The 16,597-nt window shown below is 37.1% G+C and overlaps 1 protein-coding gene across 1 annotated transcript in view; it reads right to left on the bottom strand.

The window, feature by feature from the left end:
* FREM2 (FRAS1 related extracellular matrix 2) overlaps positions 1–16,597 on the bottom strand; it is a 125,881-nt gene that overhangs the window by 102,021 nt on the left and 7,263 nt on the right. Inside the window, exon 2 of the mRNA XM_071738160.1 lies at positions 12,927–13,016. Within this exon, the coding sequence (XP_071594261.1) occupies positions 12,927–13,016 (90 nt within the window). The remainder of the gene's footprint in view (positions 1–12,926; positions 13,017–16,597) is intronic.

Raw genomic sequence — 16,597 nt, 5'->3', positions numbered from 1 at the left:
TTACATTGGTATTTGCAAAAGTATGTCCCAGCTAGGAAATGCAGCTCTGTCCCAGAGAGCTAATACATTTGCACACACTTTTATTAAAAATTTAGGTTAAGTTACTCTGTTTCAGTTGTGGAAACCAAAGGAAGACTGCAATAAAATTATATCAGGTCAACAAAGAACAGATTCTTTGCACATAAAAGCAAATGTTCTTTCTCTGAAGTACTTGAGTTGAGTGAGGTTTCCTCATAAGCAGCAGCTCCAGAAGGTAATGAAGCCACTTGAAATTGTAACAGTTCAGTAACCAGAAATTGTTCCGGGGATGGCTAATAACTTACACACTTCAGGTGCTTGGATGAACCTGGGCCTTCAAAACAATTAACCAGATCTCATTTACATGTGCAATTATGGGACATGTAAAGATCCATGGAAAATTAGATTTTATATATTTAGAATTCTTTGCTTTCATAGACAGTAATAACAGTAATCAGGATGAGGAAATAACATTATCATAGATTTCAAGCAGAATACCTATGTGTGATCATTATCAAAGTGCTATAAATAACAGCAGTAACTACATGGAGACTAATAGACTAAGACTTAATTTCTTTATTACTAAATATGTTGAAATTGCTACAACTTTAAGAAAATTTCAATTAACGGATGTGTATTTCCCAACATCCTTTTGAGGCCTCTTTCAATTGGCAAGCACTGTAAGAGCAGCAAAGAGCTTTTTCTCATACACAACTCTCTTGGACGACAGAAAAGGGGCCTTAGTTAAATCTAGGCTGTTTCAAGGGATGTAGTGGGAAGACTGAATAATGAAGAAAAATCAGACTGATCCCACAAAAGTAAAAAAAAGTACTTCTTTCCCTTTCTCATCCTTTTCCTTGATCCCACAAAAGTAAAAAAAAGTACTTCTTTCCCTTTCTCATCCTTTTCCTAAAGTGTTAGTAAACATTCGTTGCTCATTGACTGGCAATATGATGCAGATATATTTGCATGAGCTGATCAAAATAAATCATATAATCTTGAATTTACTTGTAGTATGAAACTATAGTTCAGAAAAGAAGTTCCAGCTGCAACATAATTCAGGGTGGTAGAGTTGGGACACAGGAATCACTGTAAGCTCACTACCATGATGCTGAGTTATGGGCTGATGAGTGCATGTGCTGAATAGGGAACAGGTACCCACATGATAATACACTTCAGAGATAGAAGGTGGTTTTTGTTTTTTTTTTTTTTTTCTGAAATGAGTTATTTTTCCTGTAAATAAATAAAGAATGTTTTCTGTTTTGTTTTGTTTTTTCATAAGCTTAAATCCAATAATTATGCATTATATAATATATATAATACAGGTTAGAACCACTGCTGGTGAAAATTGTCCTGCTTATTTCAATCTAGTTCCATTACGATTCTTCTTCAGATCTGAAGCAGCATACTTGAAAATAAGCACAAAGTATGTAGTAACCATGCACCTTAAAAAACCACACAGGACTCTGCCATGGTATGGTGTCGGTCAAAGGTTGGACTGGATGATCTTGGAGGTCTCTTCCAACCTAAACATTCTGTGACTCTGTGATTCTACTGCTACAATACCTGTATGACATGCTACTGAAAAAATATGGGAAAAAAACTGAGAGCTATATGCAAATACATATGGACTCACGGTCCTGTAGAGTTGTCCCAATACTAAAAATTACAATCCCTCATTTTTCAGCCCCTTCAACCACTGCAGTCCATAATTTCAATTTAATGCCTGAGGTCTGTCTATTCCAGCTGCTCTGAAAGGTGAAGGATTCTTCCCCTCAGAATATATTCAGGAAGGACAAGCATAGCTCATTCTTTTCCCTCCCCCCCCCAACTTTTTTCACTGGTGACAAACCTGTGCCAAAAGTAATGCTTTGCTTTGTCTCATTCCAAGTTGCCAGTGGTGTTCAAACAATAAGACCCTGCATGATAACTTCCCAAGTCCCAGTCAGGAAAGGGCATCCCTCTGTGTCTAGCAGATTTAGTAATCTCAGAACCATCTGATTAGCTCTCTGATTCTTGGTACAACCAGGCCTGGTTTTGATGCAGTGGGACAGGAAGCCTGATCTCTGCTTGACATTGAACAGTTACTCATTCCACACAAAACCACTCTGCTTCAATGACAGGGAATCACCTCTTATTTCCTATAGCCTAAAGGCTCCAGCAGCTCTGTGTGCAATACCTATTTAAGCTTCTTCAGGCAGCAGAGAAAACTGAACACAGATCTCATGTTTCTTTAATGAACAGAGTATGCAGTGACTTACTAAAAGCAAGACCCTAGCAATCTCATGTCCATTCCTATGTTTAGTGCCATGCCCAAATCAGTCAACAAGATTGATAATGTCCACTTCACCAAAGACCTATAAATCTCCCTAGTGCTGAAAGCTGCCCTGTTTAATACATTGATTTATGCAATTCTAAGTACACATGAAAAGGGAAATAAGGGCTAAAGTGGATTAGGCTTCAGAGCAATTGCTACCTTGCCACATGCAAATCTGTTCAGATTCAAATTCTTTCTCATTCTGTTCCTGGTTATGGAGGCAACCTAAATTTATTATGGTTGAAATACAGTACTTTAAGGACTTCCACTTCAGTAGGATGAATCCAGGACATAATCCCACTCAAAATGCTCATTAGACAAGTTCTGCCATTTGGATCTTAAAAGTACAACACTGCATCACCTATCCCTGAGGAAGAAGCTAAGATACACTTGTGCATCTGCCAGAAAAAAATATAATAGATAAAGACTAATTTCTCATCATTAGTATCTTGTATGTCAATCCAAAAGACTTTTGAAAAAGTTCTCTCAGGAAGAATGTTTTTGAGTACATACTGCTACAAATCTTCTGCTGTAATGATGAGCCAGCTTAAAGGGTATTACTAAGATTAAATAGTGTAGACAATGTGCCAATTCAGCACAAAGCCCAGGAAACTATATGCAAAGGATGCCAGTGGGTTTTTTAAAGTTTTTTTCTGTATCTCAGGCTCTTGAAAATTGAAGTTCTGCCTAAAGAGGAGACATCAGAATAACATATCGAATACTTTCAGGACCCTAAAATAAAAGCTTTTAAACTAAATTAGATTTAGAAACAGTAAATAATAGCATGCAATTCGTTATGAGAATCTCCTCTTCTATGACCTGCTCTTGAACACCACAGTAGTAAGTGAAAAAAATATTCCCAAGGTTTTCATTAATGCACAGAGTCTCACTAGAGGCACTGGACTATGAATCAGGCTTCAAATGTTTCTTTAAAGGTATCCTTAAAATTCCCTCTCTAATGATTATGTTCCACCCTAACTACAAAGCTTTAAAGAGGCAGCAAGGTGTGTGGTAACAGCATTCCTACAGTCTTGAAGAAAATGCACATTATAAAGCAGAGTGACATAAGTGCTATGCTAGTACTTAAGTTAAAAGTTACTGAGACTGGAATCCTGGCAAACATTCAGGGCAATGCTGTATCAAGCTGAATGAATTAATGTTTTACTAATGACTGGAACTTAAGCAAGCTAAAATCCTTCTTCAGAAAGGGGAGAAAAGAAAAATTCTGTCTTTTCAAAGAGCTTCCTGAGTGCCTATTGCTAAATGAAGTTCTTTTGACTATTAATACCAAAAACTAATTAGCTAAATCTGTAAAAGAAAGATTAACTGAAGAAAACCCTGGAAAAACAAGCCACAATACTGACTTAAGACATTTTCTTGGCCAAACACAGACAAAAATCAACACAGGTCACACTAATTCATTAATTTATTCTAACAGCATTTTCACTCTGGTTGTATTATTCCTGGCTCTTAACTTTCTTTTCTTAAATTCTTCTATGCCAATTATAAAGAACAAGTCATATAACTTCACAGAAAATTTGAACTTCATCCAAATGCAGTTTGGGTTTACAAAATAAAACTCATGTCTTCCTGTTCCCAGAAAGTACACAAAGAGGTTGATAAGGCAAGAATGGTACTTACATTTTAAGATTTAGCAATGTAAACAGAAAAAATGAATATACCAATTCTTTTAACTCAGTTTTCCACCAGACTTGCTTTTTGCCTGCTCAGTCTTAAAAGTGTTATGCTTTGGAAGAGTAGGTCAGAAGAGATATCTCTGAGTATACGAAAAGTCCAGTAAGAATAAGAGAATTTTAACTTCACCAGGAAAACTCCAAAGAAAGTTCATTGCCTTGAACTAGCTCTCCTGTGTTGCTGGACTGATGCTAAACAAGCACCTAAACTCCTTTCTAGGGCTGTTCTTCATCACATTCAGGATTAAAAAGGCTACATACACATACTGGGTTCCTCATCACTGAATGGTTACATAAAGTTTCAGTTTGGGCACATTCCCAATGCCCACCAGCCCACAGAAACAGTCTGGCAAGTGTAAGTTAATTACATAACATAATACAATTAAGCTTTTTTTTTTTAAGTTCCTGAACAGACAATGAAATCCACCATGTGTTTGCTGATACATGGTTATATTGTGTCTTTTGCAACAGCCAGAATGTTGCAAATTAAGATGCACAAACTGCAAACATTTGATGACTATGTATGCTTTCATTACCTTTTCTCCATTTTTAATTTAGCTTGATTCTTAGTGAACCAGTTTCCATGGTTTAAGACTCACTAACTTTCATGGTGGAAAACACATATCTGCAGTTTGTTTCAGGTCTTTCTTGTATAAACAGGAATCTAGTTTTTTAAGAAATGAAGAGACTTCCCAGAAACATTCCACCTACTGATCAAGTGAACCTTTATGGGAATTCTGGGGACTCTACACTGTTAATTGGAAAATGGGGTGAAAAATGCTAAACTCATCCTGAGGGCTATTTAGAATTGCTCAGTGAAAACAGGCTGGGAGATCAAACAAGCTGAGCTGCATGAGTAAGGTTCCTCGACAGCAGCCAGTGTCCCTTCTCTCATTTCATTCTTCTCTAGACTTCTTAAGTCTGTCTGATTCAAAAATATTTGCTACCAACAACCATTATCATTTCACAGGCTTATTATAGCTCACTTTTAGGAATTAGTGTCTTTCTGCAGGTTCTCATGTCACTGGCAATCAGTGTTACTCCTGAGAGTTCTCAATTCTTCCACTTCAGCCTAGTGTGTCTCCTTAATCCCTTTAATTCCTGCATTTTGACCTAGTTTTACTGTTCACTGTCATGCTTCTTTTGCTGCTTTCTGGGCTTTATTATATATCATAGGAATATAAAAGCTAAATTGTGGACTATTTTTAAGTAGAAAGCCTGCTAAGTACTTAAAATGCTATCTTGAGCATTATCTTCCTTGCCTCTCACCGGATCAGGGCAAATTAAATCAATGGCACTATTCAGCTCAGTAAAGCACAAAAAATTCAGCTCCAAGAGCTGATCTGGTCAGTTCTGTTCCAAATATATTGTTCTTTAGAAGTGTGCTTATTCAGCAAGAGATCTCAGCTTAAAATTAGAAATACCTATCAACAGGTGATGATGTGGAGAGCTTTCCCTTCTATCCCACCTACCCAACAGCTTGGATGCTCATTGTACATGGAAGACAAGCCTATTGGCCCTGACTACAATGAGAACTGGGAGCAAAGTCTCCTCACCTTAAACCCTGATCTTAAACCACCAGCCCAAAGGTCATTCTGGGATGCACTGCTCCTATTTGCTCAAGACATTTCACTCTGTGGAATGCAGAAGCCGTTAGCAGAAAAGGAGAAACACAGGGAGAAAACAGAGTGTAGGAACACACAAAACCTAAGAATTTCTTGGCCCCATGATGGCACAACTTTTTTTGGAGAGTGGAGCATCAGAGTCTACATTATGTTCAAAAAAGTGTTTAATATTAATAAATAACTGACCAGAATCTGACTGAAAGCACATTATGAGGAGCATGGGTTCAAAGCCTCTGAAATAAAGGGATTGCATTTGTGTCTTCCACATCTGGAAAAAGTACCATAACTTCTGTATAAAAGCCAATACAAAACACAATTGTCTCTCCTTTCCTAATCCAAAACAGCACCTAAACCCACCTTTTCAAATATTCTGCTTTGCTTTTGTTAAAAAAGATGAATAATCCAGGATGGGGAGCAGAGGAAAGCTTTCCTTTTAGTTAAAACCACCATTTGAACCAACATAATTAAATCCAAACAAAATTTCTGTTGCTGAACCAAGCAACTGACATCTTTTTCTCTCCAAAATTCATTTTATCTGGATAAAGCCAACCTTTTTTTCTACGTATATGTTTGGCTGAAAAGGTGATGTTCAAGCCCAAAAGCGAAACTCCAATCGTTTCCAGGAGTCAGTATAAAAAATCAGTAGAAAGAAACTGATGTAACTGGTTCAGAAGACAATAAAAATCCTTCCACGGAGTTTACTAAGGCCTGTACTAGACTTTCTAAATGCTCCATAAAATCATTTCTACACAAAACACATAAGTAGTCCTGCACACTTTTACATATATTAATTTTGCTGTCACCTTGAAGCTGCATTCATGAAAACACCTTCATTAATTCATTTTTTATTTACAGAAAGGATTATTTTAAGGGTTGAGGGAGGGGGTTTGTTTGCTCGTTTGTTTTATTTGGGTTGGATTTTTTTACAAACTGTAGTGTCAAACTACTATTTAAATCCCTTGGTAAGACTTACAGTAAGATGTGTGACATGTGCAAAAATTGTTTTGGCACCAAGTTAGAGTATATCAAAACAGCAGCAACAAGCCTGGCAACAGATCAGAACACAATACAGCACTTGGCAAATGATGGCAAAGATCCCGCCAACATGTGATGCCCTCATTTTTAAGCCAAAGATAAACGTAGCTGATGTATCTTGCCAACACTACTGTGCCCAGATGCCACATGTGAGGTCAAGCAAGGATGCTGCAGATGATTCCCAAGGATATTCTACCAGTCTGTTTCTTTAAGAACTCAGATATTGAGTCCAAAATGTCTGTTCCTACACAGTTATAGGAAAATTCCAGGAAAATTCATCCGTATTGCTGCTTTGAAAAGCAGCACTGACAACTGTTTTAGTTCAATAAATATACTCAGGAATGTAAGATTCTCTTACAAGTGAATAAAGCCTAGAAGAGAGGAGAAATTCCTAAAAATACATTTTTTTATTTAGTAAAATTAAGATGACAGATTAAATAATTATGTTTCACAAAATTAATGGAAGTTTTCTCTAAGCAGTAGAACAGTGTTTCTTTAGTTAATATAATTTTTTCATACATGTATCTGGGAAAAGTCTATGAGATTTTTCTAGAAATTAGGTTTAAAGACTAACTTCAGGGAATTGTTTCTGAAAGATTATTGCTTCAATAGGGATTTAACCAAATGTCAGTACTGGGAAATGCAGTGCTGTGTTAAGGCAGTCAGGGATCTGTAATGAAAAGTTTAAATGAGATTTAGATAATGATGTAAATCACCATAATCAGTGAGGCTTGGCTTTGCAATACTTTGGCTCTCAGTCAGAAAAATTGCCAAAGAGACTGAAATTAAAAGAAAAAAAAAAACAGAACTTGCTTCTTCACTAGTGATCCTCACATTCCTAAACCAGTCATGAGAATCTGTCATTACTTACCCTTTGAAACCATTCTACCCTTGAGGCACTGTACTGCAAGGTAACACTTACCAGCCCTAAAGAAGCATTTTGGAGGACTCCACTTAAGAACTGAGCAGAGAAGGGAGCTATGTGAGGGAGGGGCAGATCATGGTTCAAATTAAGGCTGAACAGGAAATAAGCTTCCCCCTTACTCAATTGTTTTGCTTTGTTTTAAACAAAAACAGGTCCAGCTCGGCATTATCTCATTGTTTTCCTCACAACAGGTAAATTGAGTGGAATTTACTCTGTAATGCAAACTATTGCTAGTATGGCACCTGACTCTTGTAACAAAAAATACTGAGTCACATAACATGAATTTCTGCCCTGGGTGCTGAATCTTTGTTGACAGTTCTGTAAGCTTCAGCAGTCAGAGAAGGTAGGAGGAGAAGGAGCAGGCATCACAGACTCCTGTTATGTGAGCACCAGACAAGCAATAAAAATATTTAGGGGCAGACCACTAGTTAGAAGAGATGAACATTTCTCACCTGACTTCACATGGTCTGAACTTCAACATTTAAGTTATCCACAACTCTTAACAAGAGTAAAGAATAGTGCTTACATGAAGTGAAAAATGAAGACAAGTGTCCTTTAGAGAGAATCTCTGCCCTTAACTGGCATTCAGCACACTTGCTTTAGTACTCCTGCTCCAGTCCCAATACTCATTGCTGGGCAAAGGAATTTATTTGGCTGACACTGCCTTTGGATGTATGGAGTCTGGTGTTTGAATTCAGTGCCAGCTTTGGGGTATGTTTATTTTATTATACACAATCAGCAGGATCTCGCCAAAAATTTGCCTTAACCAGTTCAACCAGTTTCCCATGATTTGAAACTGCACAGTTAATGAGAAAATGTCTTCTACAGATTGGAAAGATGAGCATTTAGATCCATATTCTTTTTTAATTATTATGACTCACTGCAGTGACATCAGAAAACCAGGTAAGAAAGGCATGAATTGAAGGTAGATAATGGACTTGAACTATGCATTCTCTGCTAGCTTCTCATCTACAGAGGAAAAATGCCTCAGAGAAGTCATAAGGGATACAGTGTGAAACTGTAGTGTGCAGTTTCTGAAACAGACACAAGAGCTCAACACACTGCAGCTAATTTCTGTGTTAACTTTCATTCCATACGGATTAGTGCCACTTTGCATAGCTGAAGTACTAACTTTATGCATATATTTGGCCATGCCATACATATCCAGTTTCCCTGAGCTTTCAGTGACATGAAGTTGCTGCAGACACTGTATTTTCTCACTATGCCCATCAGATTTAAATTACTGTGAGTCTGTTTTTTCACTAATTAAAAGGCTCGAATGTTTTCACCTGGATCATTTTCTTCAATCCAGTGAGTCTCCCAACAGTGTGCAAGTTTACAAACCAAAAGTATGCCCAGGAGTTCAACTATCAGTCTGGATTTCCACTATTTTTACCTCCCCGCAGGATAAAAAGTCCCATTTTCCCTGTCTTCTGGTAGTATTGGCGCTTACTAATCATGGAATTAAGAATTCTACAATATAAACATTAGGATTCACCACTGTCATATGCTTTCACTCACAAAGACTTTTTTCTCCACCTTGCTAATGAAATGTGGGGGCCACTTCTGAGGAAAGAAATTCAACTGATACTGTTTTGCAACTTTTGTGAAATACAAAATTTCATACTTTCTTCAAGGTTGGCTAAAGTGGACTCATAACACTTTCAGTATCAACAGGTCTCCACATATCACGTTAAGATCAATATTCAATACAAAGCAGAAAGCAAATTTTTGATGTGAACTGTGGTGGTTTCTTTCAAAACACCACAGAGCTAACTCAGCAGCATCCAATCTCCTACAATGTATTCTTGTGTCAGTATGACAGAAACGCAAGGTCTCACCCACTTTATAACAGATCATCTTGAGGCTAAATCCCTAAGCAGATAGAATTAAAACCTTTTCTACCTTTAAAAATATTAGTGTTGATAAACAGCCAAATCAGGTTAAATTTTATTCACTTCTAAATTATTCTTATGAAAAACACTGTTTGAAGCCAGAAAAGCTCTGCAGCCACATATATGCATGTAATTGATGCTGACAATAAGGCTCTTTCAGAGCTTAAAAACTCAAACAAACAATTCTTTCTAGTGAAACCTCTAATTTGGATTTCAATAGAGCAGGCCTATGCTCTTGATTGTAAATTACAGTCCTAAGGGCTTTCTTTCCTTTTATTTTTAAATGGCCTTCCTTTCTTTTCCTATTGAGCTCTTTTTTTTTTTTTTTGCCCCTAGGCAGAAAATTATCATGAGGCAGCCATAATTCCTGACCAATTCTCCATTTGTCTAAGCTGCAGGTTTCTCCCTTGGCTAGTAAGAAAACAGCTTTGTCCCAGTACCATATTTCATGTTTGCAGCCCCTAGCTCATGATTTGGAACACAGAAGGCACTCACCTTACTCCAGCTGTGAGAAACTGAGCAGGCAAGGGTCCAAGAGCTGGCAGAGTGCTGACTTGGTACTTTTCCCTTCACCTACCCACCTAGGTTGCTGTTGCCCTAACTTGCCTACCACAAATGCTAGCCTCATGTAAGAGGATAAACTAAATTCCAGACCCACAAGAAAATTCACAGTAGAGCACTTTGATCACTCCTTGTACTTGGCTTCCTTGCAATTGCCTGAGATAACAGACTTGGGTCCCAATCAGACTACTCTCACTTAAGAGATCAGCAAGTGATTTTCTGCATTTGTTCCTATAAGTCATGCTATAATGAGTGGGACTGATCAACCAGCAAAAGATGAAGCCATACAAAGTCACAATTTTCAGATCCTATTTCCAATTTATAGACCAAGAGCAAATATAGCAAGACACATAGCAGGGTATTTTACAGGCAAAAGTAGACATAGGGAGCAAAATCAACTTTCTAATTCATGTTATTTGAAGACAGTGGGGATTGGTGATTTAAGTTCCCCTCACTGACGTATGAGAGAACTGGAAGATAGAAAATACCTGGGTTGCAAGTGTGTTCTTTTTTTTTCTCACTTATTAAAAACAACATTATCTGAATATGAACAAATACTTAATTACTGAAACAATGGCACAATTCAGCTTAAGTGAAGCCCTACTTATTTCATTTATAGAATCAGGCACTGTGTGGTAGCCATCATCAACTTGTCACTACTGCAAAATTCCTCACATGCTGTAGGGGACAGAAGTCTGAATCTTGCCATTCTACTGGGGATGCTGGTAGTCTGTGCTGCATCTTCCACGCAGATCTTGTGTTTAGTCTCTTAGAATGATCTGGCTTAAAATAAAAAATACTAAAACAATAGTCTTGGTACCACTGAAATGCTGCCAAAATATACCTGAGCTGCAAAGCTCTGGCTTTGATGCCTTTCTGAAGAGGGCAGAAATAGAGCTAGATTAAATTGCTGGATTTTTCTCCCATTACAAATTCTACGCTGCTAATAAATCCGAGTTATTTCAGACAGATCAACATTGCTGGTGTGATCACAACTTCACTTCTTTTAAATGCAGTTTTGCCATCTTCAGTCAAGCAGAAAATCAGAAATGCATCACAGATCATTTTTCACTGTGTCAACAAAGAGCCTCAAGAAAGCAAAGACAATCCTAGAATCTAGCTAAGTAGTCTGCAAGATGATAACGTTGTCACATTTCCAAAGGCTCTAAAAAACCCAGCAACTACCTTGTTATCCTAATGATTCTTTGCATTATGACAAATAGCATGCTGTTACAATTGACAGACTGTTACAGCTCTGCCAAGTAGAAGCAGATGTGGCAGGTAAGCTTTCCAATGAAAGAAAAATTCTTGGTATAGAGTCAGAATATATTAAATGTAATTTGCTGTGACTACACATCTACCATTAGAAAGTGGTTCAAAGACCATGGAAAGAAGTCTCAAAAATGTTGAGTTCTCAAAGAGCAACTCAAGTTTTAAGAACTGATATTAATCAGTTTGCTAAGAGAAATTTTTTTCAGTTTTACTTACTCCAATCACATGAAATCTTGACACATCCCAAGACTGAGTATTTATTCACTACTAGAAGAACAATTTGAAAATCATGAACAATGTCACCATGTGATGACTCCTGTCATGAGAAAACGGTGGTATTACTGTGAAATATGACACTCTGTGCTCCATTACATTTACTTAGCCTTAAATTTATCTAACCTGTATCTCAGTTAAAAGAAAACATCCAAGGACTACTTCTTCTAAACATTCAAGGACTACTTTGTCACTGCTTTTCTCTGTTGTAGCAAAGATTTGCAAAACATTTTCAACAGTCTCTAAAGGTATTGTCTCTTCTGAGTTTGCCTAGCACAATGAAGAGAAGAATAGGCTCTATTATCCCATTCCCATAAATGACAGATGGTGACAAAACTGTACAATCTTTACCAGAAAGGATGAATCCCTGTTCACCGTCTTTAATACTACTAAGAAGTCTTGTGAAAAAGTGACACAAGCTGAGTACACGAGCTGAAAATGAGCTAACTTGAACCATATTTTTCAAAGCAGTATATTATTAAATCAACTAATAAAATTTGTTGCCAATTACTCATACAGCTATATATCACATATTTAAAAAGATTTTTAAATAACATAATCTAGCCACCTGTTACCACACAGAGGAATATCTACATTTAGTAATATTCACAATAAGTGCAGAGTTTGGATGAATAAAAAAGACCTGTTAATGTGTTTTGATAACCCTATAAATTGTTCTTGTCTTGTCCTTTAAAACCAAAAAAATCCCCTTTTTTTCCTTAGTGATTATATGCCAGTGTTTTCAATTTGTTTTTATTCTCTCATTTTGCATCATCCACAATCTTACAAAATATTATTAGTCAGGAGAATTCTTATCAGTAAACTAACAAAAATCTTTGACAAACCATTTGAGTATTCTGTTATATTAAGCAGGTAGAATCAGTACTTGAACACATCATGTTCATCAGAGACAATGCATCTATATTAATAGTCTTACAGCTGGAACCTTTAAAGAGGTAGGCAACCACATGAGTAAATCAAACTTTGGCAGTTTCTCAAGAAAAAAGGTTTATATGTAAAGAGCCTAGACATGGAATTCAAAACTACAGAAAGCCTCAGTATGTGAGTTAGCTTAAAGAATTTCACATTGTTGCTAAAGTAGGTTGAACTTTTTTTTCATTAGATGCAATTTTATCCATACTCCTCTTTATAATCACCAGAAATAGTCCCCACTCTACAAAAATCATAACAAAAACCATATAACAGGACATAACATGGACTTCCCTCAATTAAATCCAGTATCCTTAAACTGCCAAAATATAATTAAACTCTTTCATGAACAACAAAAGCACAGATCTTAGGAGTACTCACCACCATCTTCAACCATGAAACGAAAAATGTCACTGGTGGCATTGTCACCCCCTCGTAAAACATAGCATATCTTCATATCATCAATATCAGCTGGAAAGAGGGATGAAAAAAAGATTTTATTATAAATGCTGAAGGTAAGAAACTTTTTCTATAAAAACTTGACTTAGTTTAGCTTCAACAGAGGGAGAGGTCAAGGTTCTCCAGTGAAGGTCAGGAATTTCAGTATTAAGAGCACTGAAGTTTTACAGATACTGTTCATTTTGCCTCCCTTTACTTCTTCCTTCCCCCTGGCCTTTTTGTTTTAAAATGTACTTGCAAAAAGAACTGGGAAAAATGCAAAAACATGGTCTCAACAGTCAGAACTATTTCATATTTTTAGTGGTGCATTATCTTAAACTGAGGTGCACCTCTACCACTATACTGCTTCTGTCATTCTTCATCCTGAGAAGTATTGTGGAGGTCACAGTAAACCTGGGGATAAAACAGAAGCAATACAGAGGGTATTTTCTATCATAAGTTCTACCCTCCGTTCCAGAGGCAAGGCAAATTTGTCCATATGATCCATCCTCTCCACCTCTAGAACAGATTACTTCTGGCTTTTCATCTGCTTCTAGTGTAGGATATCTCTACACAGCCTGCAATAGAGAGATCTCAGTCTCTTTGGTGCCTGGCAAAAATGCCCTCTCAGACCTTTGTATCAGCTTATTTTCAAAGGTTATGGCATATAATCTATATGAACTGTCATAAATAGTGCTCAAACACTTACAGAGTTTTAAGAAGCCGAACAGATGCAATTAAAGTAGACAGACTTCAGCAAGCAAAAAAAATTATGCACAATTTTGAATTATCAATTACAATAAATAAAGTATGCAACAGGTAAACAAATGTTTTTTAATATTGTATTTTCTGGTTTCCTAGAGCAGAGATGAGAAACATATAATACATAGAAACTGATTTTTGTGACTTTCTTTGAAAGACTGCTGTTTGTAAAAATCCGTATCTGATACTTTTTGAGGAAAAAAAAAAATGTTAGAAATTAATAGCATTAAAGTGGAGTTCAAGTACCACCCAAGTTCTTCTCCCATATTAGTACATAGGCATTACTGAAAAAAAGTCAAAACCACTTTTGTTAGAGCTCCTCAAAATCCTCAGTTGCATATTCCAGGGCAAACAAGTTAAGAAAATATAAGTCACTGAAAAATCTCTTTCATAAACATTTGAAAGCTAAAGATCAAAAACTCATGGGGTTGTAAAGAGGATGCAAACAAATACTTCTTCCTGCCAGTGGAGCAAATAAATCTTTCATCCTGCAAACACTTACACAAGTACTCAGCTCTGCCCCTGTGGGTAGCCTTATCAAAATCCATGGTTCCAACCTGTACAAAGATAAGCACTTGAGCCAGCATTGGCAGGACCAGGACAACCTCATAAAAAAAAAGCCACTTGTCATCCAGACATCTAAATTTTGTTAAAAGAATTGTACAAGAATTGCAAAACTGATGTGGTTATTAAAGGTAACAGCTATCAATGTGTATTTTGTAAGAAACAGAACATATACTAACATATATAACACAATTCTTTATAGCACAATTCACTTGTCTCTTTGAAAATTTTTGCCCGAAAAAGAAGACAAAAAACATTATCAGGGTGAATGCTGAATAAAATAATTGCTTGCAAAGTGCTGCATATTTGGCTGCAGTAGCTATGAGACACCTTTGGCCTCTGGAGGCTAGATGGAGTGCTGAGATACCAACCAAACTATATTATTGCTGAGGTAGATCCTTTATTTCCACTCTTCCTTCCCTTTCTTCCTGCCTCCACACCACACCTAGAGAACTCTGGGATGTGATCTGGCCTTTGCTAACAAACTTGCCCTTGAGAGACTGGAGGCTCCCAAAATAGCACCCCACAGTCCATCACACTTTCTACATTCACAGCACTATCCAAACATCAGCTGCCTACTTGTTATATACCACTAAATTCCTTTGTACCTGCAAGAAATGGCAGTTCCTTGTTAGATTTTTTTTACTTTTGAACCAATTATCTAATCATAATGAGTACCTGCTATTAGCAAAATCCTCTGCCTTGCAGAGAGGAAGGTGGTACAATTGTACATACACAATATTTTTGGATGTATTTTCACCCTAGACTGGAAATTACCATGTGGGAAGTGTTCTTTCTTTAAGATTTCTGTTCTTTTACAATCACTGAATTGTAAATACCAAGCACAAAGAAATATTAATGAATTAGAAGGGCTGCTTTCAGTCATAACACACAGAGGAGTACTTGAATTAACTCAGCAACTGCTTAATGTATTTTAAGAATATTTTCTTTTGTTACTGTAACTTGCCCACATCTCTCTCACACATTCAGATAATTTCAACAATCAGATAGAAAAGAATAAAAAGCACCAAATATTTGCAGAATTTAGAGGCCTTTTATCAAGAAGTTAATTCTTTCACACTGTAATAACCCCTTTGAGCAATCACAATTGCCTCACGAGCAAAAGCTTACCTACTAGTGGCAGAAGAATTTGATGTATACTAATTAGAAAGCCCCACAACTGATTGCTCCTGAACACAATACACAACAAATCTTTTGGACATACTATATTCTCCACATCCACATTTTGACTGAAGGCTTTTAACTCAGCTTGCAAACGAAGCTAATTTCCTTTCTTCCACTTATCTGTGGGCAGATATTGAAAAGCAATCTCAAGACTAAGGCAGAAAGAAAGATTGGCTAAACAGCTGCTGTGCCCTCTCTTTCAATTACAGGAAATCTGAAAAACAGGACTGCTCCAGCTGCTTGCACACAGTGAATCTCATTTCATCAACGTTACCTCACTCAAAGCAGTCAGGAATGTGAGTGTGAGGTGACAGACTATTAGGATGGACTTCACAAACTATTGAGCAGCTTTCAAAACTCATCTGCATGTGACCCTGAACAGCCTCATCTGACTTCAAAGTTGGCCCAATTTTGAGTAGGGGTTGGATCAAATGACCTCCAGAGGTCCCTTCCAACATAAATTGGAAGACTCTAATGATGTTTTATAAGCCCCACCAGGACCCACACATGTCAATGAAACTGGAACTATTCAGCATTTTGTAAGAGGTTGCCCCACGTGGCACGTTAGGACCTCTAAAAAGGGGGTAGATCAAAATATAAAAAGAAAGTCTTTAACAGCACATCCAACAGTCAATACACGAGCATCCCAGTGTAAAATCTGCACTTACATTAGGAACATGACAAAATAGGGTCTTGTTTACTCCTGCACTGAATACTAGATAATTATTTATCTAAGTATTGGAGAGAAGTGTAAAGGATTTAAGATACATCAATTCACTACTCTGGATTTGACAGTGGTTTTGCATAATAATGACAGTGGGCCACAAAGTGAGGGACAACAGTGAACTACACACAGAGTTTTGAGTGTTCATCTACACAAGGTGTATGTATGAGGTTCACACAAGACCTCAGCATCTTGCATTACTTCCAAAAAACTGAAGCCTTCTAGGTTCAGCCAACAATTTTTGTCTCCCTGCCACTCAGCCTCTCACACACCCAAAGCAGCTGCAGACAAGATGGCATTTGAGGAAAAAGAAAAGGCAATGCCCTTTCATCCATGACACTAACTCCTACATAATTTTGTGACTTCCAGAGAGTTCTTT

The sequence above is a fragment of the Heliangelus exortis genome, chromosome 1 (genome assembly GCF_036169615.1).
Source record: "Heliangelus exortis chromosome 1, bHelExo1.hap1, whole genome shotgun sequence".
Classification (NCBI taxonomy): Eukaryota; Metazoa; Chordata; class Aves; order Apodiformes; family Trochilidae; genus Heliangelus; species Heliangelus exortis.
Note: the sequence above shows the minus strand (reverse complement) of the source record. Positions and strands in the feature narration are given on the sequence as shown.